The 25,758-nt window shown below is 61.5% G+C and overlaps 6 protein-coding genes across 14 annotated transcripts; 2 read left to right on the forward strand and 4 right to left on the reverse strand.

Annotated features, from left to right (window-relative positions):
* Positions 1–1,108: 1,108 nt before the first annotated feature.
* On the reverse strand, positions 1,109–6,963 carry LOC103533150 (aminoacylase-1). 3 transcript variants are annotated; one of them, XM_030458597.1, is made up of 15 exons: positions 6,889–6,963; positions 5,500–5,632; positions 4,827–4,891; positions 4,269–4,373; positions 4,058–4,152; positions 3,803–3,879; positions 3,449–3,538; positions 3,145–3,201; positions 2,965–3,038; positions 2,815–2,864; positions 2,475–2,619; positions 2,325–2,393; positions 2,151–2,230; positions 1,824–1,884; positions 1,109–1,690 (listed from the first exon to the last, which is right to left on the reverse strand). In XM_030458597.1, the coding sequence occupies exons 2-15, from the start codon at positions 5,606–5,608 to the stop codon at positions 1,526–1,528; spliced, it is 1,242 nt and encodes a 413-aa protein (XP_030314457.1). In that variant the 5' UTR covers positions 5,609–5,632; positions 6,889–6,963; the 3' UTR covers positions 1,109–1,525. The 3 variants fall into 3 exon arrangements, with proteins under 3 accessions (XP_030314457.1, XP_030314459.1, XP_030314458.1); XM_030458599.1 differs by lacking the exon at positions 3,449–3,538; XM_030458598.1 differs by lacking the exon at positions 6,889–6,963 and having other exon boundaries at positions 4,269–4,404; positions 5,500–5,591.
* A 192-nt stretch (positions 6,964–7,155) lies between these two features.
* ABHD14A (abhydrolase domain containing 14A) lies at positions 7,156–9,943 on the reverse strand. Its single transcript, XM_030458396.1, has 5 exons — positions 9,870–9,943; positions 8,666–8,923; positions 8,419–8,534; positions 7,803–8,038; positions 7,156–7,523 (listed from the first exon to the last, which is right to left on the reverse strand). Exons 2-5 carry the CDS (start codon positions 8,911–8,913, stop codon positions 7,341–7,343), a joined length of 783 nt encoding a protein of 260 aa, XP_030314256.1. The 5' UTR covers positions 8,914–8,923; positions 9,870–9,943; the 3' UTR covers positions 7,156–7,340.
* ABHD14B (abhydrolase domain containing 14B) lies at positions 9,148–11,155 on the forward strand. Of its 5 annotated transcripts, none has more exons than XM_030458390.1 (4): positions 9,148–9,367; positions 9,848–10,057; positions 10,228–10,469; positions 10,780–11,155. In XM_030458390.1, exons 2-4 carry the CDS (start codon positions 9,850–9,852, stop codon positions 10,960–10,962), a joined length of 633 nt encoding a protein of 210 aa, XP_030314250.1. In that variant the 5' UTR covers positions 9,148–9,367; positions 9,848–9,849; the 3' UTR covers positions 10,963–11,155. The 5 variants fall into 5 exon arrangements, with proteins under 5 accessions (XP_030314250.1, XP_030314255.1, XP_030314251.1 ...); XM_030458395.1 differs by having other exon boundaries at positions 9,301–9,367; positions 9,741–10,057; XM_030458391.1 differs by lacking the exon at positions 9,148–9,367 and adding an exon at positions 9,432–9,604.
* A 1,045-nt stretch (positions 11,156–12,200) lies between these two features.
* PCBP4 (poly(rC) binding protein 4) lies at positions 12,201–18,430 on the forward strand. Of its 3 annotated transcripts, none has more exons than XM_030458389.1 (13): positions 12,201–12,350; positions 13,836–13,951; positions 14,260–14,283; positions 14,362–14,394; positions 14,648–14,764; positions 14,847–14,975; positions 15,182–15,310; positions 15,571–15,645; positions 15,813–15,857; positions 16,034–16,109; positions 16,498–16,550; positions 17,022–17,191; positions 17,536–18,430. In XM_030458389.1, the coding sequence occupies exons 2-13, from the start codon at positions 13,856–13,858 to the stop codon at positions 17,849–17,851; spliced, it is 1,263 nt and encodes a 420-aa protein (XP_030314249.1). In that variant the 5' UTR covers positions 12,201–12,350; positions 13,836–13,855; the 3' UTR covers positions 17,852–18,430. The 3 variants fall into 3 exon arrangements, with proteins under 3 accessions (XP_030314249.1, XP_030314247.1, XP_030314248.1); XM_030458387.1 differs by lacking the exon at positions 12,201–12,350 and adding an exon at positions 13,248–13,426; XM_030458388.1 differs by lacking the exons at positions 12,201–12,350; positions 14,260–14,283 and adding an exon at positions 13,248–13,426.
* A 1,073-nt stretch (positions 18,431–19,503) lies between these two features.
* LOC103533232 (probable G-protein coupled receptor) lies at positions 19,504–20,733 on the reverse strand. The gene has a single exon (XM_008499067.2). The coding sequence runs from the start codon at positions 20,731–20,733 to the stop codon at positions 19,504–19,506; it is 1,230 nt and encodes a 409-aa protein (XP_008497289.2).
* A 1,257-nt stretch (positions 20,734–21,990) lies between these two features.
* PARP3 (poly(ADP-ribose) polymerase family member 3) lies at positions 21,991–25,298 on the reverse strand. Its single transcript, XM_030458470.1, is given in 10 exon segments — positions 21,991–22,327; positions 22,427–22,525; positions 22,528–22,572; positions 22,752–22,929; positions 23,165–23,236; positions 23,379–23,528; positions 23,650–23,873; positions 24,112–24,247; positions 24,578–24,901; positions 24,949–25,298. Coding segments are annotated over 10 exon segments (1,581 nt in total). The 5' UTR covers positions 25,132–25,298; the 3' UTR covers positions 21,991–22,157.
* Between the last annotated feature and the right edge of the window lie 460 nt (positions 25,299–25,758).

Genomic DNA, 25,758 nt, shown 5'->3' on the forward strand with positions numbered 1-25,758 from the left:
TCTCAGCGGCCACGCTGGGGAGGCCAGGCTTGTTGCGGAAGGGAGTTGAGCAGAACTGAGAGGAGCACAGGGTGCTGTGCCCATCCCTGGTGGGCCCACAGGGCAGGGGACAGAGCAGTGGGGATGTGCTGCTCTCTGCCTCCAGGGGTGACTTTTCACCTGCACGCTGGGGTGCAGGTGGGGTCCCAGGCCAGCAGAGGGACCCCATGGCACCCACACCATTCTCCCCCAGGGGTATAGATCAGGGGACGTGGCCATATGAGACATCAGAGAATCTACACAGACTTCCCCAGGAAGCCTTGGTGCCCCAGCAAGAGTCCTCATTTCCCAAAAGGCTTGGATTTCACCCCAGCACTGGATGGGGGGAAAGGAACCAAGGTGCTAGTGGCCTCTGCTGCTATGTTCCCTTATCACCAGCCCCATCCCCTCTCCCAGCCCAGCACCAGGGCAGTTGCTGGCCATGGCCCTCCCCCCAGCCATCCCCCTGAGGGCTGCAGCAGATTCAATTAATAAAGGAGGGCGAGAGGATGGGAAGGTGGGGGCTGTCCAGCTCACCCCCAGTCTTGTGTAACTGAGCATCTCCACCACCCCCTGCGACTGTGACAAAGCCACCTGGACTGAGCCCAGCGAGCCCTTGGCTGGCCCCTGGCCCTGGTTTACCCAGGGCAGACGGGAAGGGAGGGCAGCACATGGAGGCTTGGGACAGACCCGCTGTGTGCAGAGCAGCGCTGAGTGGGGTGGGAGCCAGGAGGAGAGGCAGCCCGCGGGCAGCTCCGGCAGATAAGCAGAGGCTGCCTGCCCGGACCCGCACTGCCTGCCCCGGCCCCAGGGTTTGGAGGAACGACACGGCAGCAGGAGCTGATGGAAAGGAGGGAGCAGGATGAACCCCAGAACTACTGCCTGCTCCAGCTCCTCCCGGTCCCCCGAGGCTGATCTGTAGCTGAGGTTTCCCAGGAGCAGCCCCAAAGCCTGCCCAGGCTGGATCCTACCCGCAGCCCTGTCCCCCAGCCCGATGAGCCCAAAGGAGGGGGCAGCGCTCCAGCAGACCCCACGGCGCTGAGGAAATCCGTGGAGACACCCACAAAGAGACAGACAGAGTGCCCTGCTCCTGGTCGTACTTACCAAGGAGATTTATTGGCTTGCACAGGGAGGATGGGGGGCACCAGCCCCAGCTCCGCTAACAAGTAGGCAGAGGGCAGGATGAGGCACGGGTAAGCAAAGTAGGGCACTGCCCAGCCCCTCACCCCACAGCCACTGCAACTGGAGGTGGCATGGGGACAGGGGGAGGCACTGCCAACACTTGGAAAGGCAGGAGGCACCTGGGCAAGGGGGACACAGCCCCCAGGGAGGGCACAACATGGCACAGGCATTGCCACCAGGCCAGCCCTGAGCATAGCGAACACAGCACGATGCCAGCTGGCTCCCCACGCTGGTAGGTGTTTGCTGTGCCCACCCTCTGCCCTCTTTTTTAGAGCCTGGCACCCTGCTGCTTAGCACCCCCTCATCCTGTCCTGTACTAGGGCATTCAGCCCTCAGCGGGCAGTGGGGGCACGGATGCCAGGGCGGACAGGAGGCGGGCGTAGATGTCGATGCCCCGCAGGAAAACTTGCTCATTGAGGAACTCGTTGTGGTCGTGGAGCAGCACTGGGGTGCGGTTCATGGGTGAGAAGCCGATCGCGGGGTGTCCTGCCTGGGGATGGGGAGCACAGGGTGACAACAGGGCTGGGACAGGCACTGCATGCTCTGCTCCACCCCACGGGCATGGCTCCTGCTTGGGGCTCACCCCAGAGGGGTACCCATGGGTGGGTTGGCATCGCACTCACCGCTCGGATGTAGCGGCTGTCGGTGGCAGCTGGGAAGATCTCGAGTTTGAGCTGTAGCTTCCTGACAAGCAAAGCCTTGAGTCAGCATGGGCACAGGAGGCAGCCAGGTGCCTTGTCCCCCTAACATCCCACTGGCAAAGAGACTAGGCCAGGAAGGTCCCAACACCCTGTGGGACCCCCAATGCCATCCCACTGGGGGGAAGAGGGAGGTGCTTTGGCATGGCATGGAGCACCTCCTCCCAAACCCTGCCATGACCCCAGGGCTTCCCCAGCTCACACTAGAGGATGTCTCTGCAGGGTCCTGCCCTTCCTGGGGACACTACTCACATGTCCCTGAAGGCCCCACTGAAGGCTTTCCACCATGGGTCTGACTCCTCAGTGGAGGTGACATGTTGGTCCATGCATTTCTGATGGAGGGAGAGGGCAGGTGAGTGGCAGGGGGTACAGGGCACAGGGCAAGGGAGGGACAGTGCAATACTCCTGGGTGGTCAATTTCCTCACCTGGTGGAATTCATAGGTGACACCATCCCCAGCATCCCGGCACCATGCAGCCACCTGGTCCTCAAAGGCCTGAGGCAGAGACCAAAGGAGGGGTGTGAGCTGGGTCCCCCCCAACCTGCTCCCCACCGAGGGGGAAAACATGTCACCCACCTTCAGATCTACGGTAGGAGGGATGCGGATATCGAAGCCGGCTGCCATCTCAGAGGGCACCACATTGAAGGAGACACCTCCCTCCAGCATGGTCAAGTTGAGGGAGGTGACATCCCCTAGGGTCAGGCTTGAGTCGGATTTGAGCCTCGGGGGACGCAAGGGAGAGTCACCCTCTGCTGCCTGAGGAGGAGAGGAAGCTCTCCCCCATCCCACTGCCACCCCCAAATGGGGAAACTGAGGCATGGAGCGGCAGTGCCAGATCAGAGCCTGGCTTGGGATCCCAAGGACCCCCTGCATGGACAGAACTGAAGCCACCACCATCCTGCTGCCCATCTCCTACCTCTGCTTCTCACTCTCCCTGAAGGCCAGGAAGGAGCTGATGACTTTGTGCTGTGGAGGGAAGGGCAGGGGGTGAGGGCCAGCCTTAGGGGGGCACCTGCCTAACCCAGGGTTAACTGTGAGGGGGTGCATGGTGCACCCTTTCTCTTACCATCTTCTCAGCTGCTGTGTTGCTGATGAAGCGGGACCCATGCCCAGGACTACCCATGCACTTCACCTTTATCCCTGTGGCAGTGGGAGGAGAGGGGGAGTTGATCAGAAAGCCTGGGGTGGCACCGATGCCACAGTGCTTGGCACCACCAGGGATGGGGCAGTGGGCACAGATACTCACACCATGGGCTCTTCTCACCATAGAAGACGCTGTAGGTGTCAGATGGGCTGGCCAGGCCTGCGGTGGGCACAGACAGGGGGTCAGAGGGGCATGGGGGTGTCATGATGTGTCCCCCTCTGCTCTGCCCTGGCAGCATCTCCTGTTCAGGCTGGCACCATATGGGTCACTACCCAGGGGAAATGACCCCTGAGGTGGTCCCCAGAAGCCATGTCAAGTGCTGGTGCTCAGGGAGTGATGCCAACAGGCAGAAGGGTGAGTGCCAACAGGAGACACATTCCCAGCCAGCCCTACCACCACCACTCACCCTCGTCCAGGGCGAAGCCCACGTTGAGTGCTCTGAACTCGGGGCACTGCACAAACATCTCCATGCCCTTGTGTCCACCCACCTCCTCATCTGCAGAAAGAGCCTAGCATGGAGGAAAGAAGAGAGGCACCCCCCAGCCTAGCACCCCTCTGGTCCTCCTTCCATGCCAGCTGGGTGCCACTGGCTCACCCAATGTCTTCAGACCTGAAAACTCCTGTCCTCAATCTAAAGGAGCTCAAAACCCAGAGAGGCTGCCAGGGGTGTTCCCTGTTGCCATGCCACGAGGAACTCCAGAGCATCATCCAGCTGCCAGGCCCACTTGTCCCCTTGAGAGGGGACACCCTGGGGACTCACCAGGCACAAAGGTGATGTGGATGGTGCGAGCAAAACACTTCCCCTCTGCCTTCAGTCTCCGGACAGCCTCAAGGTACCTATGGGGAGGAGGTGGTGAAGAGAGGTGATGGTGTGCCCTGAGCCACCCCAGGGGCATCAAGCAGTGGCACCCACAGCCCCAGGGACCCTGGGGATGATGGCATCCCATCCTGCATTGCTCAGAGGTACTCTCATGCCATGCCCCCTCCCCCAGCAGGTGCTTAGCCCTCCACTCACTGGATGGAGACACATTTCATGTCCTGGGCACCCCGGGCATAGATGTTGCCTTGCGAGTCCTTAACAGCCTCGAAGGGTGGGTAGGTCCAGTGTTCCTGCAGGGAAGAGCAGCCATAAGGGCAGAGAGGCACAGCAGGCACCAGATCCCGTTTGCCTGCCACCCCCAATCCTTCCTACCATGCCCATCCCACCCTTTACCCTGTCCCTGTACCTCGAAGACAGGAACAACATCGGTGTGGGAGTTGAGGAGGATGGAGCGCAGGCGGGGGTTCGTGCCCTGCCAGGTCAGGATCAGCACCACACGGCCCTGGCACACCTGTGGGATGAGGATGTCACCTGGGTCCCATCTGGGGACAGAGGGGTTGGGACAGTCAGACTGGGCTAAAAAGCCTGACAGAGCCTGGTGCCAGCTCCTGGCTGCAATTCGGGCAGAGGAGGGGAGACAAACTCAGCATCTTCCCCCAGTGCCCAGGAGTCCCCTGGCACAGACAGTGCCCAGCAGGAGAGATGTCCCCAGCCAAGATGACCCTGCCAGGTCCCTGGCTAATCATAGCACAGGCAGCTGCAAAGGTCAGCAGGGTCCAGCACAAGAATAAGCTTAAGGAAGGGCTCAGGTCAGTAGAGGATTACAGGCAGAAGGGATTCACTCCTGCCCATCTTGGGGGCAGAGGGCAGGGGTACAGCCCAGTAATTAAAGACCCAAGGATGGATGGATGGATGGATGGATGGATGGACAGACACACCAGGGGCTGCTCCTTGCCTTGCTCACCTCAACTTTCTGGCAGGCCAAGCCCAGTTCAGTGCCAACACGCTCCAGAAACTGGATAGCTGCATCTGGGAAGAAGCACAGGGATAAAGTTATGTTGGGATCTCCTTCCCCACTCACTGCAACTCCCAGGAACCCCAAGGCTCTCTAGAGCTCCCAAGCCAAGGTAACCAGAAAGGGCAGGGGATTGAGGTCCCGGAACAAGAGGTAGCCAGGAGCAGGGGTGGGAGCAGCTCATCAGAGTCCCTTTGGGGTGAAGACCAGGGAACATGAAAAACTAAAAATTGAAGAAGGCAGGTTTAGATGGGAAAGTCCTCTGCAGGAGTTTTGAGAGCTCCACACCAATAAAAAAATCTCAAGTGTACCTCAGTGAGAGGGTGGAAATAAGGGAAGGAGATCTACATAACATCTGTCCCAGAGTCGGGGCAGCACTGAAAGGTGAGGCCCTGGGGCATGGGTCTGGAGGAAGCAAATGGCAGCTCTGGGTGCACTCGAGATGCCCCTGCCCCAGCCAAAGGCACCAGCAGAGATAAGGCACAAAGATGTTTGTTCCTTAACACCACCATCAAAACAGCCCTGGCACAGGACTTAGCAACTGGGTCCAAAGACCAGAGCTGGAAAGCTGCATTGCCAGACCCTGCACTGCTCCCCGTCCTGTCATCCCCGCCAGTCTCACCATAGTCAGGTTTGGGGTGGACGGTGTCAATCCTCAGATATTCTCGGAAAAGTGTAACTGAGGGGTCCTCTGAGGGCCCTGTGCTCTTCCCGTGTTTTCCAGGTGCCATGTCAGGGACCGGGGCTCCAAAGCTCTGGGAGAAGAACAGCAAGATGGTTAATCACCCACCGGCCCCTCCAAAGTCCACCGGCAAGCTCAGTCGTCACAGAAACCGAAGCAAGATGGGGCAAAGGTCTCCCCAGTGTGAGTCCTGGGAAGCTGCTACCATGGGAGAAGTCCCCCTGCTTGGGTAGAGGGGCAGGATGGGGTGTGTCCCCCACACTGTCCTTTCATTCTCCTCCCAAAACACGTGTTCCTTCCCCAAACACAGAACCAGGGCAACTGTGATGCCTAGGCGAGGGGTGAGATCCAGGGAAGGGCTAGCAGGGTGGAAAAGGGGCTCCAAGGTGGGGAAGGGGGTAATGGGGAAGGAGGCAAAAAGGGTGTACAGGGCAGGGGCACACTGTAGTTGAGGTTATCCAGCAGTTAGAGGTTTGGGGGGATGCTGGGGGAGTGCAGGAAGGATGCTGGTGTAAAGAAAGGAGGACATTGTTTGCTTAGGGGTTGAAGAACAAGGAAGGGCACTGGGCGTGAAGGGTCTGGGGGTGGTGAAGTGCTCAGAGAGGATGGAGGGGCTGGGGGCCTACAGGAGGGCGGCAGGACACTGGGTGCTTGTGGAGTGCTAGGCAGCAAGAGAAGCAGAGGGATGTGCAGTGCTTAGGGGCACATAGGGGTGTAGCAGGAGGGGTGAAAGGAGCAGGGGGTGCAGAGAGGCTAGGAGAGGAGTGCAGGGAGACGATGGTTAGGGGTGCAGGGGTACTGTGGCCAGGGGTGCAAAGGGGCACAGGAGGGGTATACCATGGCTGAGGTGGAGGGAGGGGGCGTGGTGGGGTGAAGGAGTTACTGCAGTTGGGGTGCAGGGGTGTCATAGATATAGAGATTGCAGATGCCGTGAGCAGGGGTACTATGGAAGGAGAGTGGGGAGCAGGGCACCGTGGCTAGGAGTGCATGGGGGTGCGCGGTAGCACAGGCAGGGGTGCAGGGGGCTGCATAGGTTGGGGTGCAGGGGTAGTACGGATAAGAGGAAGAGGGATGATGGATACTGGGGAGATGCGATGGAGGTGTGGGATGCGAGGGGTTGCTCGGGGGGGAGTGCAGAGTACTGTGATTAGGGAGTGCAGGGGAATAGAGGAGGAGTGCAAGGGTGTACAGGGGGGGGGTGCAGCGTACCGTGGTATAAGGTGGGGGTTTAGGGGGGAACAAAGGCAGCGGGGCAGCCCCCTCGGGCTGCGGGGGGGTTCTTGGCCCGATCCCGCTCCCAGGACCCCCACTCACCCGCCCCGGCCCTACCTCCGCGCTGCTGCCGCCAGCGCCTGCCCGGCCCGGCCCGGCCCTTCTCGGCTCCGCTCCGCCCCGCTTCGGGCAGAGGGCGGGCGGGGGGCGGGCAAGGGAGGAGCTGGGGCACAGCGTGGGCTTGAAGCAGGGGAGACGTAAGGGGAAGGCGGGCAGAGGCACGAGGTGGGACAGGGGCTGGCAAGGGAGGGGTCGGGCACCCTCCTGCCCCACACCGGGGCTGGAGCCCGGGGAACTCCGCGGCGCTTAGGGACAGACGCAGAAACCAGAGCAGCATGAGTTTATTGACCTCATTACAGATGACACCCTGTACTGACAGCAAGGGACAGCCTCAGTCCCGCCCCCCACCACCCTAGGGACACTCCTAAAGAACAGAGCATCCCTCGTGCCAGCCACCAGCACCTCCCAGTCCCTTGGGACACCCCGGTCTCTGTCCTTTGATCGGCAGCTCACTTTAGCTGGCGCAGGAAGCCCAACAGGGCCTGGTGGAATTCCTCTGGCTTATCCAGGTAGCAGGCATGGCCGGCGTTGGGCACCATGGTCACGCGGTGCCTGGGGAGGTGCCGCAGGCTCTGCAGGGCCTGGGGACCCAGGGTTGTGTCACGGTCACCATACATGATCAGGGTGGGCGTCTTAAGTAACAAAGGAAGAGAGAAAAAAGCAGAGCAGTTGTCAGAGGGGAAAATGCTCACCACACTTCCCCTGGGCTGTGCCCACCTCTATCCACCACCATGGGGGTGGTGGCAAAACTAAAGGAAGGCAGGTGCCAGCCCTCCCCATGAGCTAAAGGGGATACAGATTCCCCTCACTGACCCTAAACAGGGCCACCCTCCGCAGCACCCTACGGCCAACTGGCCAACAAGGCTCTCCAGTACACAGAGGCCCCCCAGGAACCCAATAAGCCATCTTACCTGGACCTGCTGGTACTGCTCAGCAGTGTAGTCCTTGGTGCCCACAGGTGCCACGGGCACAAATCCAGCCAGGTGTTCCCCCCGGATCAGAAGGAAGGGCAGAGCAAAGCGGCCACTCATAGAAGGGCTGACGAGAATGGGCCTTTGCATGCCCAACTCCTGGAAGACATAGTCCAGGAAAGCCACACGGCCCTGTGCCTTGGACACTATCTCTGATGGAGGCGAATTCCCATAGCCTGGTAGGGGGCAGAAGGCATGGGGTGGGTGCAGGGCAAGGGGACAGTCAGCAATAGTCTCTTCCCCCAGGGTTCAGCTGGCTTGGCAAAAAAATGGGCATCCTACCAAACCCCAGCAGTTGTAAGGCCACAACCATATGACAGACAACCAGCCCCAGCCAAAGGGCCTGGGTGGCAATGGAGGTCAATGCCCAAAAGCATTGGGCCAAAGCAAATAGCAAATTTGGCTAAGCAAAGCCAATCCCAAACATACTGCCCATACTAGCTAGCTGACTAGAGGTCCAGAGCCCTCCCTGAAGAGGTCCAGAGCCCAGCAGCAGCTGAGGTGAAGGCCTAGAGCTGCCTGAGGGATCTACTCAAGTGCAGGGCCACGGTCCTACCAGGCAGATCTATTGCAACCACACGGTAGCCTTCTCCAGCGAGCAGTGCCAGCGTGCCCAAGGCCTCCCACGTCTTGGAGGTGAACGCCTGGCCATGCAGGAACAGGACATCAAGCCTGCGGTGGGGAAGACAGGTGGGAAGGGGTTCAGGAAGGTATTGTACCCTGGGGCGTCCAGCAGCCACAAGAACTGCTGGAGACCAATCCCCAGGCTACCCCACCTTCCTCTGCTACAGGAGCTGACCCACCTCCCGGGGCTGGCGGTACCGCTGGCTTGGGGCCCTGCCAAAGCCTCCCTGTAGAAGACGGGGGGCTCTCCCGACACTGTCCCTACGTGCACGGTGACATTGGCCGCCAGCCGGCCCTGTTTCTCCGGGGCAGGCCGGGCGCCGGCCACATTTGGCTCTTGGTGGGCAGCCGGGAGCAGGAGGTAGACGACGAATGTGAGGAGAGCCCCGAGAAGCAGGAGCCCCAGGCGGCTGCGGGCGAGCGGCATCTCCACTGCCCTGGAGAAGGAAAATGGCAGCGAGGGGCTGGAAGCCCCAAGCTCCACCGCTGCGGGGGGGGGCTGGGCCCCAGGTAATGGTGCTCCCCTCAGCTCCGGCCCGGCCTGTGCCTCCCTAAAGCAGCCGAGCTCGGCCCCGGCCCCCGAGCTGCCGCTGGCTCCGGCCGCCCCCCCCGCTCCAGCCGGGTCATGCGGCTCCCCCTACGCCGACACCGGCCCCGGCCCTCACGGCGCCGCGCCCGCGGTCCCAGGCTCCGCCTTGCGGGAAACCGCAGCGCTGCAGGCTCCGAGGGGGCTGTCTGCCCGCCGCACCGAGCAGCTCAGGAAAGCACCCCGGGGTCCGCAAGATGGGCCCCGGTTTCGTCAGGCTCGGCAGCACTCGGTAGCGGCTCGGAAAGGGCTCGGCAGAGCTCGGCCAGTGCTCGGCTCGGCTCGGCAAAACTCGGTACGTGTCGGCGGGGCTCGGCAGCGCTCGGCTCTGCTCGGCAGGGCGGTGGCCCTTCCCGGAGCCGCCCCGTACCCCTGCTCCCCATGAGGCGGTGCCGCCGCTGTCCGTACCAGCCTCCCAACACCTCCGCCCTGCTGGCCTTTGACTTCGGGGCGCTGCACCTCGAGCCCCGTGGTGCGGCGGGGAACGGGAGGCGAGTGGCGGGCGGCGCTGGGGGTTCAGGTAAAGGAGCAGGTAAGGGCTGCCGGCCCGGCGCTGGGCGGGGAAACTGAGGCACTGTGAGTCCCCTTGGCACGAGCGAACCAGTGTCCCCCAGAAAGAGGGTGTTGCCGGTCCAAGGGGGTTACATTGTCACCCTTCCTGGTGCCAGCGCCCACAGCCCGCCTGCCTTGCCACCGCCGCCGGCACAACCGGCATCCCACCGGGACCGGACCGCCCTGCAACATCGAGCCCGTTCCCCTCTCTCCCAACCCCCAGGCATGGCTGCCCCGCAGCTTACCGAGGGCACCGTCACGGTGGAAGGCCAGACTCTCTTCTACCGCCGGGCCGAGCCGGCCCAGCAGGTACCGAAGCTGCCGGTGCTGCTGCTGCACGGCATTCGCTTCTCCTCTGAAACGTGGCTGCAGCTGCGGACACTCGCCACCCTGGCCGAAAACGGCTACGGAGCCGTGGCTATCGACCTGCCGGGTAAGGCGTGGTGGAAAGCACAGCCCCAGAGCGAGGAGGGGGCCGGGGGGAGCCGATCCGGCCGCTCGCATTTGTGGTCGCCGGGATGGCAACTGCAGCGTCCCCCTGCGCCAGCCTCTCAGTGTGGCGAGGAGGCCGTGACACGGCAACTTCTGTCTCCCATGGCTCAGGGCTGGGGCGTTCGAAGGATGCTGTGGCCCCAGCGCCCGTGGGCCAGCCAGCACCGGGAACTTTCCTGAAAGCGGTTTTGGAGGCCCTGTGCCTGGGTCCAGCCGTGGTGATCAGCCCATCGCTCAGCGGCATGTACTCCCTGCCCCTCCTCTTCCAGCACAACCACCTGCTCAAGGCTTATGTGCCCGTGGCACCCATCTGCACCGAGAAATTCACAGCAGAGCAGTACGCCTGGATCAAAGTATGGCCTAGAGGGAGGCTGAGGGAGGTCAGGGAATGGGGAGGGGACCCTGGCACTGAGGTTGGCTGAGGGAAACACCAAACAGACCAAATACCGTGTTGTCACTGGAAAAGGATGGTGAAGTAGTGTGACTGTGGGTAGCGGGAAGGAAAGTGAGGAGACCCTGTAGTCTGAGCCTCAGTTTCCCCTTGTCATGTAGGTGGGGGAGAAGGGCAAGTTCTTCCATATCCTGGTCCCAGGGTGTCCCTGGACAGGAAAAGCAAGTGTCTGGGTGCCATTTGCGGGCTCAGAGTGCATACCCCCTCCACAGACACCCACGCTGATTGTGTATGGGGACCAGGATGTGGAGCTGGGGCAGACCAGCCTGAACAACCTGAAGCATCTCCCCGAGCACCAGGTGCTGGTGCTGCAGGGTGCTGGACATGCCTGCTACCTGGACAAGCCCGACGAGTGGCACCGTGGGCTTCTGGCCTTCCTGCAGAAGCTGAAATGAGTGGGAAGGGCTTCATGGAAGGGGCCCACAGAGCAGTGGGACATGGCCAGCCCACCCACCCCTCTGTCTATGCACACACCCTTGTGCCAACCCAGCTGCTTACCTGCTATCTCCCCCGGGCCCTGCCACACTGTGCCAGGGCCATACCAGCATCACCAGCTCCCTTGGACCAAATAAAACCCCAAGCTGCATAGCCACTGTAGCCCACCCATCTCTTTTGGCAGGACACCCAGGAGCTTTGGAACATGCCCAGGACTGTGGCACCTATGTCCCTGGCCTGCTGGCCTCCTCTTCATCCTCTTCTTCCTCCTCCCACTCATCCTGGCAGGCACCCAGGTCCAGGGTAATCCACAAGGGCTTAAAAGGAAGCTGCCAGCCCCGGCAGGCTCCTGCCTGCAGCAGCCTAGTGCCCCCAGGAGGTGGGGGGGGGATTCAGCGAGTGAGTGGTTGCCATGAACAGATGGGGGGGCAGGAAGGGAGGCCTGACAGACGTCTGTCCAGATAGACAGGGGGACAAGCCCCCTGCCCACCACCTGCCTTCCCCCCTTCTCAGTGCTGCTGCATTGGGCACTTGGGGCCACAGATGGATCTGGCAGCGGGGTGCCCCCCCCATGTCCCCTCCCCCTTCCCCAAGCCTGCCTGGGCTTTAGCTGCTTACGCCAGGGCCCAGGAGGATTTAGTGGGGGAGGTAATGGGCCGGGAGGGGGGTGGGGTGGTGACACTTGTCTGTGGGTGCAGGATACCCGTGCAGAGGACATGGGCAGTGCCAGGAGTACAGGATCCAGTCACTGCCCTGGCAAGAAGACAGGACCCCTGCCTGGAGCATCCCTTGTCCCTCCCCACACAGCTTAGTTCCCCTGTTGCAGCTCCAGCCTCCCTGTACAGGGGTGCTTCCTGCCGCCCCCCACCCCTCCAGGCCCTCCCCCCCTTGCAGCACCCCTGGGTGCCAGCGGGCCTTGGGGTGCCAGCCGCCCTGTCCGTGCCCGCTCCGGTGTCCTTGAGCCCTCGAGCCCTGCCAGCTGATCGGCTTCCAGGAAAAAAAAACCGCAATTACAAAGAGGGGCGATGTGTCAGCCAAAGCGGGGGGGGGGGGGGGGGGCGGGGGGGGACAGGAATGTCCCCAGCGGTGGCAGATGGCCTTACCCAGGGTGCATTGTTCCTTTTAGTGTCTCTTATCCGCTGTAATAGGATCCCGGAGGGAGGGATGTGGGAGAGGGGAAGAGCGAGGGGGGCCCCGGTGTGGACCAGGGTGGGGGCCGGGGCTGCCAGCCTGGCCCTGGCCTGTCAAGCGGCTCATTGTTCCTGCCCTGGGTGTCACTGGGCGCCGCCGGGGACAATGTGGCACTGAGCGGGGTGGCCGGCAGCGGAGGGACGAGGCGCACGGAAAGGTACCCGCCAGGCCCCCTCCGGCGGGGGCCGAGGGGCTTGGGGCGGCCGGGAGGGCGAGGGGAGAGAGGTTCCCCCTGGGACGGGGTCGGGGCTTCCTCCTGTCCCCCCCCGTTACCTCCCTTTGCCACTCGAAGGTGCCCCGAAGGACGGGCGGTGCCCAGCTTCGCGGCCGCCCCGTCGCCTGCCGTGGGACAGGGACGGGGGCAGGTGGCCTGTGCCCCTCACCGGCTTCTTTGGCCTCCTTGCCAGCCTGGCTCAGCTGTGGGAGACCCCCACGAAGCCCGTGGCGGCTGGGGGACCCCCGTGGCCCTGTCGCCTCTAGGCTGCCCCACCGCCGCCCTACTCCCGGCGGGATCTTTTGTCCCCGGCAGGTCCCGGCTGCCGTTCATCCCGGGGGTACCGGGGGCTGCCGGCACCAAGCAGGGCTCCGGACGCTGCCAGGAGAGGGGCTACAGGGGGGGTACCACCCCCCGCTCCAGGCTCTCCTCCATCGGGAAGGGGAATATTCCCCCATCCCCGGCCTTTCCCTCTTTCTTCAGCCCCCCGGTAACAGCGGGGGTGTGCTTGTGTGTGAAGATGGAGGATCCAAACCACTCCGGGGGTGCAAGCCGTAGCACTTAGGGGGTACAGGAGCGAGCGGCTCCCCCCCCCCCCCTTTACCCTGATGCAGGAGATGTGCCGTAGCGATGTCGAGTCCTGCCAGCACCTAAAATAACCGCGCCCCCCCCCCCGCTGTGCCCGCAGCCACGGGCCCCGGCCCCAACACGGGGGCTTTGTTTCAAAGCCGCTTGGCATCGCCCGCGTCGCCGGGAGCCAGCGGTGCCGTAGCCGCCCACCCGTGCCCAGACACACGGCGATTGTCCTCCCGGCTCCACTCTGGCACCCCGGGGGCCCAGCTGCTCCCGTACCCCCGACACAGGGTCCGGGGGGGACCCTGGGGTGCTCGGAGAAGGAGGCAAGAGGGTGCGGCAGCATATGACATCACGTCATGGTTCACATCGGGCTGGTGGTCCCCATCAGGGAGGCTGCCTCGGTTTCCCCTGTGCACGGGCAAGGGGAAGAGAGCAAGAGGAAGGTTTGCATGGCTTGTGAGACCACTCAGACACCTCTGACCCCCTCACTCCCTCTGTCCCCACCCGGCAAGCCCTGAATACTAAACCGCATCCCACAGCCTTTCCCACCTACCCTCAGGATCCATCCAGCTCTTGTTTACCAGCAGTGCAGGGCGCAGGGGCCGTGTTCAGGCCAGGCTGCAGGCAGCTGCCCACGGGCTCAGGCAGGCGTGTGGCCCCCCTTTGGAGACCTCCTGGAAGGGGTGTAGGAATGGTGGTGGGCTACCATGGGGCCATGCAAAATTCCCCTGCCAGAGAAGGGGCACAGTGCTGTCCTTGCCTCAGTTTCCTCAGTACTCTTCAGGCAAAAAATTTTAAGGGAAGAGGGTTAATGGGGTCTCCGCACTTCCTGATGACTGTTGTGTCCCACAGGTTTCACTTGCCCTCCCACCATGGCATCTCCAGATGGAGCCATCGGTGTGGGTGGCAGTCCTGAGGAGACAGAGCTCAGCATCACCCTGACCCTACGCATGCTCATGCATGGCAAGGTAACCATGAGGGGGCTCAGCGCTGGTCAGAGGGGGTCAGCAATGCCCAGGGTGGGGGGCCATGCTGGAGAACCAGCTCCTTGCACTGCCTTGTTTTCCTCCTCTGCTCCCAATCTCCATGGGAATAACATTCCCATAGGGATTTCTTCCCCCATCCTAAGACAGGGAGGACCTATTGCCATGCCCCAGTGTCACCAGCAAGCTACCCATCATCCCAGCAGACATGGGGCAGTGGAGAGAGGAGGGATGGGGCAGGCAGGGAAGGGAGCTGCCCACTGACAGGGCCACCCTTGTCTCTGCTTTTGCAGGAGATTGGCAGCATCATTGGCAAGGTAAGATTTGGGGTCTGGGGCACTGCTAGCCCCAGGCCCCCCTGGACCTGACCACAAGCCATGTTCCTCTCCCCACAGAAAGGAGAGACTGTTAAGAGGATACGAGAGCAGGTAAGGGCGTGCCGGGGGGCAGATGGGTCCTGCTGCCTGTCCTGCTGACACCAGGTGGCTCTCACATGCCCAGTCCTGGCCCCCCCTGACTCCTAGTTGGAGCCAGGATGCTGGAGAAGGCTGTCTGGGGCAGGTGGGAGGGGGAAAGGATCCTAAGGGATCGAGGCCACCCCCGGTGAGCCCTTCCCTGGCAGGGGGGCATGGAGCTCAGGGCCTTCACGATGTCCCTGACGGGGTGTGACACCATCCCCAGAGCAGTGCGCGCATCACCATCTCAGAGGGGTCCTGCCCCGAGCGCATCACCACCATCACCGGCTCCACCGATGCCGTCTTCCGCGCCGTCTCCATGATTGCATTCAAGCTGGAGGAGGTAGGCAGCCCCACACCCCTCCCCCCCCCCCATGTGTCCCCATGCCCACAGGCTCTGAAGCTGCATCCCACCTCCCTGGCAGGACCTGGGAGCAGGGAGTGATGGGGCATCAGCGGGCAGAGCGCCAGTGACTCTGCGCCTCGTCATCCCGGCCAGCCAGTGCGGCTCGCTCATCGGCAAGGCGGGAGCTAAGATCCGGGAGATTCGGGAGGTGAGGCTTGGGGCTGCTTTTCCCTTGGGAGGCGTGGAGCCCTCGGCACAGGGGCCACCACAGTCCTGTGGGAGGTAACGCAGGAGTGGAGCATCACCCTGCAGAGGTCCCCAGGGACCAAGGAGGGGACAGGAGAGATGTGAGGTGCTGAGTCCCAGAGTGGAGTGGCTAAGACACCCCAACATCTCCCTTTGTCATCCCTCCAGAGCACAGGGGCACAGGTGCAGGTGGCCGGTGACCTGCTGCCCAACTCCACAGAACGGGCTGTCACTGTCTCGGGGGTGCCAGACACCATCATCCAGTGTGTGAGGCAGATCTGCGCTGTCATCCTGGAGGTACCTGCCCAGCCCTCTGCTCAGCCCATGGGGGGCACGCACTGCCTGCCTCCCCCTCCTCAGGGCTCCCTCTTCCCACCTGGACCTGGGCACCGGGGTCCCCCTATGCAGAAGCCCACAAGAACACTCTGCCATGGTGGTGCTGGAGGCCTTGCCTAGCTTGCTGGGGGAGAGGGGGAGGAGCAAAGGGGGTTCAGGGGGGCTGCAGGGGAATTCAACCTCATCTCTCATCCCCTCCGCCTCCTTCCCTTCCACTCCAGTCGCCTCCGAAGGGGGCCACCATCCCCTACCACCCTGGCCTCTCCCTGGGCACCATCCTGCTCTCTGCCAACCAGGTAAGGGGCTGCAGCCCCCCAGGGGCACAGGGTGGCTGAGAGGTTCAGCCTCTGCTGGCAAGGGGTGGCTCCAGTGGGCTTGGGGTGGCCTCACTGACCCAGGGGTGTGGCTTGAGGCTTAGGTTCCCACCTGGCCCCACTCTAATGCCCCTTCTTTCTGTCCCCAGGGCTTCTCCATGCAGGGCCAGTACAGTGGGGTCTCTCCTGCAGAGGTGAGTCCATCCCCATGGTATCCCACCCCTTCTGCCATGGGCACTGGCTCTGCACCCGCCAAGGATGCCTATCCTGGGAGTCACTGGGTGGCTGCATCCAGCACTGGGAGGGAACAGGGGACTCTCTGCTACCCCTCCCTAACACCTCCTTCCTCCTCCTCCTGCTGCCTGGGCAGATGACGAAGCTGCAGCAGCTGTCAGGGCACACGTTTCCCTTTGGCCCCCTGGGCCACCCACCCTCCATGATGCCAGGTGAGCATCTCCTGTGCCCTCCTCACAGAGCTGGGTGTGAGAGGTGCCCCTCCTGACCCACCCACCCACCTGGCCCGAATGAGGGGGTCCCCATTCCCTGCAGCCCATCCAGTCCCAGCTCCCTTGGCATGACTTGCTGTCCCCCACACCTATCCTCTCCTTGATTTTCTGGGGTCCCTGCACCCACCAGAGCCCCTTGCCCTGCTGTGGGGAAGCATTGGCACCAAATTATTACTTCTGACTGTGTTCCATCCTCCTTGCCTCTCTGCAGGAACCCTGCAGGTTTGTCCTCAGGACCCTTGACTGCCCCAGCGTAGGACTTGGGTGGGAGTATGGAGCTGCTGTAGACCCACTCCCACACTCTTAACATCCCTGTCTCTCCCTTCAGGCCTGGACCCCAGCTCTCAGAGCAGCTCCCAGGAGTTCCTGGTGCCCAATGACGTATGTGTGGGTCTTGGGGATGGCAAGGGGGATCACAGCTTACCCCCACCCATGTGTCCCACCTCACAGTTGCTTTGCTGGGGCCAACACCCACTTCTTCCACGCAGCTGGAGGCTCTGCCTCAGCCCACAGAGCTTAGGAGCAAGGGTGGGTTAGTGGGGCAGAAGCAGATGGAAGAAAAGGGAAACTGAGGCACAGGAGGGGCAAAAGGTTTGACCAACACCAAGGAAGAGCCTTGGGATGTGACAGCCTGGTGGTGCCAGCTCAGGGAGTGGTGGTGGGGGGTGGAGCTTGAGTGAGACCAAAAAGCAGAGTCTGCCCAAGGAAAGCATCAGTCTGCCTTCCTGGTGCTTGCCTCAGTTTCCCCACTCCTCCCAGGCACAGGGGGTGGCTGGGTCAGCCCCTGGGAACTCCCAGCTCTGTGTGGCTTCTCTGGCTTCTCCCAGCTCACCCTGTCTCCTGCTCCTCCAGCTCATCGGCTGCATCATCGGCCGGCACGGCAGCAAGATCAGCGAGATCCGGCAGATGTCAGGTGCCCACATCAAGATCGGGAACCAGACCGAGGGCTCCAGTGAGCGGCACGTGACCATCACAGGGTCCCCTGTCAGCATTACCCTGGCTCAGTACCTCATCACATCCTGGTAGGTGCCAACCTGAGGGGACACACAGTGGCTTCTACCAACGGGTGGCACCTCTGCAGCACTCCAAGGAAGCTTATGGGGGACGGGACACCACCCCCAGCATCCTCAGGAAGGATCATTTGGGTGGTGCTTTGAGGTCCTGAGATAGTGGGTGAAGGACCCAGGACCCCACAGGTTTTGAGCCCCAGCTTTTTATGCCAGCAGGATGCTCAGAATGTGCCATGGGAGACCTGTGCCTCAAGGCACTGGGCACACAGTCCCTGAGATGGGCAGGTCAGAATGGAGGACCTACTCTGTCACTGTGGTGGTACTCATCACCACACCTTTCTCACTTACTTCTACAGCTTAGAGACGGCCAAATCTACCTCCCAGGTGCCACCAGGCCCTGGCTCCATGGACCTCGGCATGGGCTTCTCCCAGCCCCTCACCCCAGGCTCCAGTGCAGCGCTTCCCGCCGTCGCCCCGGCACCCCCAGCCCTGCTAGGCACCCCCTACACCATCTCACTCTCCAACTTCATCGGCCTGAAGCCGGTGTCCTTCCTGGCACTGTCTCCATCCTCCATGGCAGGTCCCAATGGCGGCACTGCCACCTACACGACCAAGATCTCAGCGGCCAACGGCACTAAGAAAGCTGACCGGCAGAAATTCTCACCCTACTGAGCCCCACCAGTGGGTGGGCAAGGGGGCCCAGGGTGCCACTTGGTGCTGGGGACACCTCTCTGCTGCCCACCCTGTCCCTTAACCCCTGCCAGGTGCCCCATGCCCAGGGAGGGCCCCACTTGCCCCCCACCCCAGAGAAGGGTCTTCCCAGTGGTGGTGCCCACTGGAAGAAAAGGCTGCTCTGCTGCCTGCTGCCCATCCCGGCAGTGCTGTGTCCCACTCCCCAATTTTCCCACATGGGGACCACATGCTCTGGTATTTTGCGTGGGGACTGTCCCTGCTGGCCTGGTGTCCCTTCTCCTAGATCCCTGTGCCGGGGTGGAACCCCCACTTCCTGCCCCTCTCTCCCTGCCCACCCTGCTGTCCCGCTCCTGCCCACCCTCCAGTTGGCACCCAAAAGGAGGGTCCCACCAGATGAGGGGCTTCCTGGACTCTCCCAGGGTCCCTTGTCCCCTGGCTCTGGTGGGGGGCCCTTCCCAGGGCAATCACCTCCCAGCAACCCCACCCAGGAGCCGGTCCCTGCTGGCTTGGAAATGCTGTATATATAAGTCTATATTTTTTCCTCCTTTGTAACTTATCAATGGTTTAATAAAAAGATAAAATTTACAAGAAAAAAAAAATATTCCCCACCCTGGGTAGAGACACCTCACACACACACCAGGGGTAGCTCCAGCTCCTGAGGACACAGAGGGGTGGCCAAAGGGGTGTCCCTGTGGCCAGAGGGTTGGTGGCCCTAAGCCCCACTCTCTCTGGGGGTCTTCCTAGAGCCCTCTCCCTGCCGTTGGGCAGTTTGAGAGGCCCTGGGGCAGGGGAGGCTCCAACCCACTGTGGCAGCACCATTGCTGGGACCTTTGGGGGTGGGATGGGGGTGATGTACCCCTCCAACATACCCTCAGCAGGGTTCAGTCCCCTTACTTCTGCTGGGGACCCCATGGGAGGGTCTCCAAGCCCTGCAGAAGCAATGGAACAGAAGGAGGACAGCATCTCCTGGTACCCTGCAGCTGCCACTGCCCAGGGCCACTCTGCATGGCCCCACCACCACCACCCCTCTCCATGCCATCTTATCCACCTCAGTGTGCCCCTCGCTGGCAGCCTGGTTGGGCTGGCACGTGGCACCACTGGCCAGGCTTCAACTGGGCAGCTGTGTCCATAAACAGCCCGTCATTGACCCTCAACTAACCAGCATCCCCAGCTGGGGGGACAGGGGACACAACTGGGCATGGCCATGGGCATCATGTGCTGCCACTGCCAGAGCCTGTGGGTCTGACTCAGGGGACTGACCCTGAGAATGCCATCCCCCTGATAAGTACTGTGGGTGACAGGAGCTCCTCACCCACATGTTAGTTTTGGGTTAAACAGCTGAGGATGGGTGCCCCACATCAGCTGTCCAGGCTCAGCAGGGTGTCAGGGCACTGGTGTTACTGGTGTTAGTGGTGTTAGCTGGTCCATTGCTCCTGGGTAGCGCACAAAGAGACATCTGCTCTTCCCCTGGTGGCCACAAGTGGTCCCAGCAGGATGACAGAGATGCAGGTGCCCCTTTCTCTGCCTCAGTGTAGGAACCTCTTGGAACCCCGTGTTCTGAGGAGAGCCTGTCCATGCAGGTGCCCTGCCCACCCTCCTGCCCAGCAAGATGGGACAGGGCTTCCTACTTCTCAGCTGCTCTCTTCAGGAACCTGACCTGGGTTGGGGAAGTCCATCTTAGTCTGCTCCAGCCTGTTCTTAGGGCTGGGGCTGATGCAGTTGGCATGGGTCTCCAGTGTGCAAGTTGCTCTCTGGAGGAACTGCAAGAAGTTTTCCTGGACAGAAGCTTCCGAGACGGAAAGACAGATCTCCTGGCCCAGTGGCCGGTTGACACAGCTGCGCCGGAGCCGGGCCAGCTCCTCCCGTATCTGGCGGTTCAGCAGCCCGTAGAAGAAGGGATTGATGGCAAAGGAGGAGTAGGCAATCCAGGTGACCACCATCTCCCCATGCCCACCACCCAGTGTGCTAGAGGCAACAGAGGAGTGCAAGTGAAAAGCAAAGAAGGGCAGCCAGCAGCACAAGAACTGTCCCACAGTGAGGATCAAGGTGAGGATGGCTTTGTTGCTTCCCAAAAAGCTTTCTGGTGTCAGCCTGGGCAGTGGCAGGTTCCTGGTGGTGATGATGGTCACTTGGCTGGCAATGGAGTCAGATCGGCGCCTCGGTGCAGCTGGCTGTGCTGGTGCAGGCACACGCTGTAGGGATGCCGTCCGGGCCACCCGGTAGACACTGCAGTAGACAGCAAAGATGATGATGGTGGGCAGAACAAAGCAGAGGATGCTGAAAAGGATCACAAAAACCTTCTTGTGGGCTCCAGGACTCCAGTAGACTGTGCAGCGACTGGCACTGGTGGCTCCATTGCCCTGAGGCCAGCCCACCAGTGCCAAGACAGTGATGAGAACAGACTTGACCCAAATGAAGATCACTCCAGCCACAGCCAGCCTGATGGTCATCTTGACCTCATACCTCAAGGGGTGAACAATGTAGTAGTACCGCTCCACACTGATAATGGAGATGGTGAGGATGGAGGCACTGATGAAGCAGATATTCAGGAATATCAAGGCCTGGCACTCAGAAATGCTGTAGATCACCCTGCTGAAGCAGGAAGAGCTGGAGATGATCCCCAGGGGCATGAGGAAAATGGCAGAGAGGAGGTCGACAACGCAGAGGTGGCAGACAAAGATGCACTTCCTGAGAAGGGGGGTTTTGAGAATGACAATCATCACCACAGCGTTGCCCACCAGGGCAGTGAGGGTGAGTAGGATCATGCACAGGAGGCCCACCACCTCTTGGGTGATGGACTGCTCAGGGACAGAGAGCAGCTCTAGGCTGTTTGTGGTGTTCAGCCCCATTTGTCTCGCCATCATCCACCAAGGGCTAAGCCAGCAGCTCCAATTCCTGGACAGCAAGGGCTCTTCTCATGCATCCCTTAGAGGGAAACCACACCACACCCATGGCTGCTGCCTTCTCCTTGTCTGCTGGGGAGTAGACCTAAAATGAAGAAGAGCCACAGAGAAACTCAGAGATGACCTGAACTCCTGGACATGTTCCTGACAAGGTCATGGACTGCCCCAGAGCTGACATCCCCACCCTGGCCAGGGACCTGCAGGCATTCATGCCAGACAGATCCCTTGTCCCCAGCCGGCCCAACACACCCTATGGAGGGACAGCACGAACCTGCCTGCCTCATCCCTGCTTCTGCTCCAGGTTCAGGTGACCCTGGGGTGGGGAAGGTTGGGGGACCGCGTACCTTTGCTCCTGGGAAGGTGGGTGATGCTCTGTTCCTCACCAGGGTCCTTCTCTCTGGCGTGGCTCCGGCAGCAATAGGAGGGATGCTGGCCCCCGTGCAAGGCCACGCTCCCCCTTCCCCACACCCGTCACCCGCTCGTCACCCGCCAGCTGTGGATGGCACCAGCTGTCACTCCCGGGCGCTGCCTGCACCCGCAGTGGTCACACGGGGACATCTGCTGGGTCCTAGCAGCCGGTGGGGACTCGGGAAGAGGGATGGATGTGCCTGAGCCCTGTGGCCCCTTGGCATGGCCACCCACTGCACCAGTTCTGGTTCTGGTGCAAGGACAGCTCAGCCCCAAGGTCCCTGGGGCTCAGAACACAGACCCACTGCCAAGGCTGGGGTGTCTCCTCCCTCTCAGGGTGCTGTACTCTGGAGCATTCATGGGGCATTGGGATAAAACTGCTGGGAGTTGCCCTTCTCCAGCACCCTGGGAACCTGGACGTGTGCTCCAGGGGTAGATGTGGGCATGAAGAGAGGCTTGGCATGGTCACCAGGCTGGGCAGGGCCCCAGGCATGGCACCAGGAATGGCACCAGGCAGAGGGAAGGCAGCTGCTTGCCTTCCAGACAGACAGATGAGGTCCCCATGCCTGGGTGGGGCAGCACCTCTTGCTTGTCCTCTGTAGCTCTGACACCATAGCAGTGGAAGTGGTGAGGGTACCTGGCTTGCAAAGCCACCAGCATTCACCTGAAGGCTGCCAGCACTGGACAGCCACAGGAGGCTGCAGCCCCCCTGGAGCAACCCGCTGCCATCTCTGCAGGCACCCACCACCACCCTTCCCCGGTCTGCACCTGCATCTCCAATCAGCAAGGCACCGGCATCCCCCGGCATAAGGCACAGTGATTTTATTCATGCTCAGAGCAAGCTCTGTCCCCACACCAGCCTGCCTTTTGCCAAACCCCAGGTGGGGTGGCTGGAGAGTCCAGACCACTGTGCTGTAGGATGGTGGGCATCATCAGCTGGTGGTGGGATGGGGCTGCAGGGTGCCCAGGCACCCTCAGAAGCGGAGCTGGACAAGGTATCTGATGTGGCACTGGCTTTCCTTGTAGATGAGGTACTCGCTCTGACTGAAGGAAGAGTTCTGGTAGGCAGGCATGGGGACGGGCTTGCCCTGGGACACCAGCACCTTCTTGCCGTCCAGCAGGATCTCCTCATCCTGTGTGGGGTCTGGGTGGGAAGAGACCACCCACCACCACATCAAGCCCAAGATCTGACCCCTCTCTCCAACAGCACCCCCCCCAGCAGCCACTCCTGCCCCAGGCTCACCTGGCTCTGTTTGGCCACAGGCTAGGATGCTGTCATAGCCAGTGGGTGGCTGACAGAGTGTAGGGTCATCGCTGGTGATGCAGTATGGCTTGCCCAGGCCACCTCTGTCAGAAACGTGATGCCAACCTTCTCAGAAGTACAGTGCACTGCCATGGGAGAAGGGGATGGAGATGATGGCACCAGGTCTGGCGTTCCCAGGCCCACCCCAGCACACAGGGACCGTCTGCCATGACAGAGAAGGGGCTTGGCATGCCCGCAGCTGCCTGGCAGAGGGTACGTGAAGGCATCTGGGCTCCCACAAACTCCATGATCCCAGGACCCTCACCGTAGCCGGCTGACTTGCTGGTCTCAGAGGCAAAGTAGATGCCCTTGCCCACGCGCCCTCCCGAGTGGGGCATGATGCGCAGCCCGCTCTTCAGGATGGCCGCAACCACTGCCACGTTGGTGCCATGCCAAAGCAGGCGCCGGTACTCCAGGAGGTCATGGGCTTTGAAACGCTCATCCTGGAGAGATGCAGAGACAAGGGCTTTCCACAGAGGGAGCGGAGCCATGGATGCCTGGTGGTAAAGGACTGCCAGCCAACCACCCCAGCCCAGCCACAGTGGGTTTTTGTTTGCTCCAGGCCAGCTGGGCTCAAGCCCCTCTGGGTGGAGATGTCTGGAGCCCTAATGCAGACAAAGCTCCATGCTGAGGTGCAACCAAGGTTTTACCACTGTGAGATGGGGATGATCATCTCACCTCACAATCTCGGGCCACCTGCCAGATGTTCAAGGTGCAGAGATGTGTCTGTGTCACATACTTTTGGATCAGCTGCCATGGAATGAGGCAGGAAAGCAGTGTCACCACAGGCAGCTATCCCAAGAATGCCCCCTAGGGCAGTGGGGACCTTTGGGGTGCCCGCAGGCCTGGCACAGTTGCTCCACATGCTGGGGCACTGTGGCACAAGCGGTACCTGGTATTCCCGGGAAGCTGGATTCAGTAGGGAGAGCTGGCAGCAGAGCAGGGCGTAATCCTGATCCAGTGGATGGGCAACTTCCTCCACCACCTCCTCCTTCACCTTCTGTGCCTTCAGGCTCTGTGCCACTTAGATGTCAGCCAGCACCTGTCAGGGACAGACCAGGGACATTACACAGACTGGGCACTGTGCCTGGGAGACCAGGGCAAGCCCAGACTCCTGCCAGCACCTCCCTGCCTCCATTGGGAGGGACACCCCGGCATCTCACCAACAGCATGTCCTTCTTGGCACGAAGAAGCTCAGGGGAGTTGATAGGGGGTGGTCGTGCCTGCCCAAAGTTATGGGGGACGATGGTGTAGAAGTGGGAGGAGTGTTCCTCCAGGCGGGCAGCCTGGGGGGGCTGATCCTGCAGCTCTACCTCCAGGTCCTCCAAGGCTGCAAAGCCCCTAGCAATCTGCTGCTTGCTCAGCTTCCCCAGTGGCATCTTCACGTCTGAACCCAGCAGAGAGGGGAAGCCATGGTTGAGCCCATAAGCTCCACTTGCCCCACAGCCACTTCTAAGAATGTCCAGCATCACCATGGCACACACAGGCACGGAGGGTCCAGTCCCACCAGGTGCCAGGCTGTCAGCACAGATGCTTCAAAATTCACTGTCATCTCTGCCCTGCTCACCTCCCCACCTGCACCCCCTGACCACAGACCCCACCCCCCCATGCCACCCATCACCTACCAATATTCATGGTCTGCATGGCATCCCGGAACATATCACTGCTGAAGATGAGGGACACCAGGTCCTGTGTGGCTTTGTCCAAGGTGCAGGGCAGCACCCGCTGCTTGCAGACCTTCTCTTCATCCACACTGTCCCCCTGCAGACCCCCAACATCACCGTTGCCACCTGCAAGCCCATGGGAGGCTGCAGGGACAGGGTGAGAGAGAGCCTGGTCCTGATGCAACAGATTGACAGGCAGGTGCTGCCTCTGCTTTCCATCACCAATGGCACTGAGATGCTTGTCATACTCACTTGAGATGTCCTCCCACCTCAACCCATTTTTCCCAAATCTCTGCCTGTGGACTCTTTCAGCTTGCACCCAGACCCTTCCAGAAACCCACACCATCCTGCTGCCCCATTTGGATGTTCTGGTTGGGTGTGAGGACCACCACACTGTAGTGACACCCCAGCTGCCCAGCACACTCACCCTGAGGGCAACCTCCACCTCCTGCCCAGCCCCTGGCTGCACCTCAATGAGCGTGTACTTCCCTGGCTGGGCAACAAAGTTCTCCCTCGCTGCCCAGCTGTTCTTCGTCTTCTCCCAAAACTTCTTCTCAAAGTCCTTCTTTGCAACCTCCAGGGAGGTGGTGGGCATGAGCTTGGACTGGCCGACCTCCCCCTGGCAGTGGACAGCAGCAGTCAGGACCTCCCTGAATCCCTGCTCCACCAGCTCTGTGCTGGGGGGAAGCAGCCAGGGAACAAGGGGCTGTGAGGCAGCAAGGAATATGCTCTGGGACACCCCCCAACCCTCCTGCCCACATCCCCCCATCCCAGCCCCTCTGGATACCCCAGCCCCACTCTCACCTGTGCACCGGGCATTGAGCTCAGGGGGCACAGCCCATCGATGGTGGCAGGGGGCTTCTCCTTGGGGGCACTTTTCAGGGCTGCCAAGGTGGAGCTCCAGTCCTCCTCTCCCCTTTTTATTTTCTTACCTTTGCCATCCTGCTGCTTTGGGGGGACTGCATGGCACTTGGAGGCCATGGCTGAGGCAGCAACCAGTGTGGACTTAATCCTAAGTGAAGTCCTTGGGGAAAGCAGAGCCAAATGCAAAAGGTGCTGAGCTGCCCTTCCGGGAAAGTCCAGCTGGGCTGTGCCTCATTATCCTTAAGTCTTCAGCTCACAGCCTTGCTGAAGGAGGGATGGGACTTTTCCCTCCCAAGTCAGCCTTATCAGCCTTGTCCCTCTTCTTGGGATGGGGGGCAGAGCCCCTCGGCATCTTCCAGCCCCCAAGGGATCCTGAAATTGAGACACAGCCCAATGACACAGAGCCAAAGGGGAAGCACAGCTGCTGGCGCAGCAAACTGAGGGCATAAGAGGATGAGGGTCTCCCACAGGGGCAGGGGGAGCCTGCGGACACAGACAGGGCACCAACTCTGCACCCCAAAACATAGTGGAAGGGTTGCAGCACCCTGAAGGGAGAGGGTGTGGTGCTTGTTTTGGGCACAGGGGGGGCTCGGGCAGCCCCTACTCTCTCGTGCCCCTTTGGTCCCAGCTGAGCAGGGGGTGCCGGGGTACAGCAGAGCGGGGAGCGGCCATGTCCTACCTGCTCCGTGCCAAGGAGCCTTCAGGCAGGTGGGACAGCTTGCCTGGAGGCGAAACTTTTTCCCT

The sequence above is a fragment of the Calypte anna genome, chromosome 12 (assembly GCF_003957555.1).
Source record: "Calypte anna isolate BGI_N300 chromosome 12, bCalAnn1_v1.p, whole genome shotgun sequence".
NCBI lineage: Eukaryota > Metazoa > Chordata > Aves > Apodiformes > Trochilidae > Calypte > Calypte anna.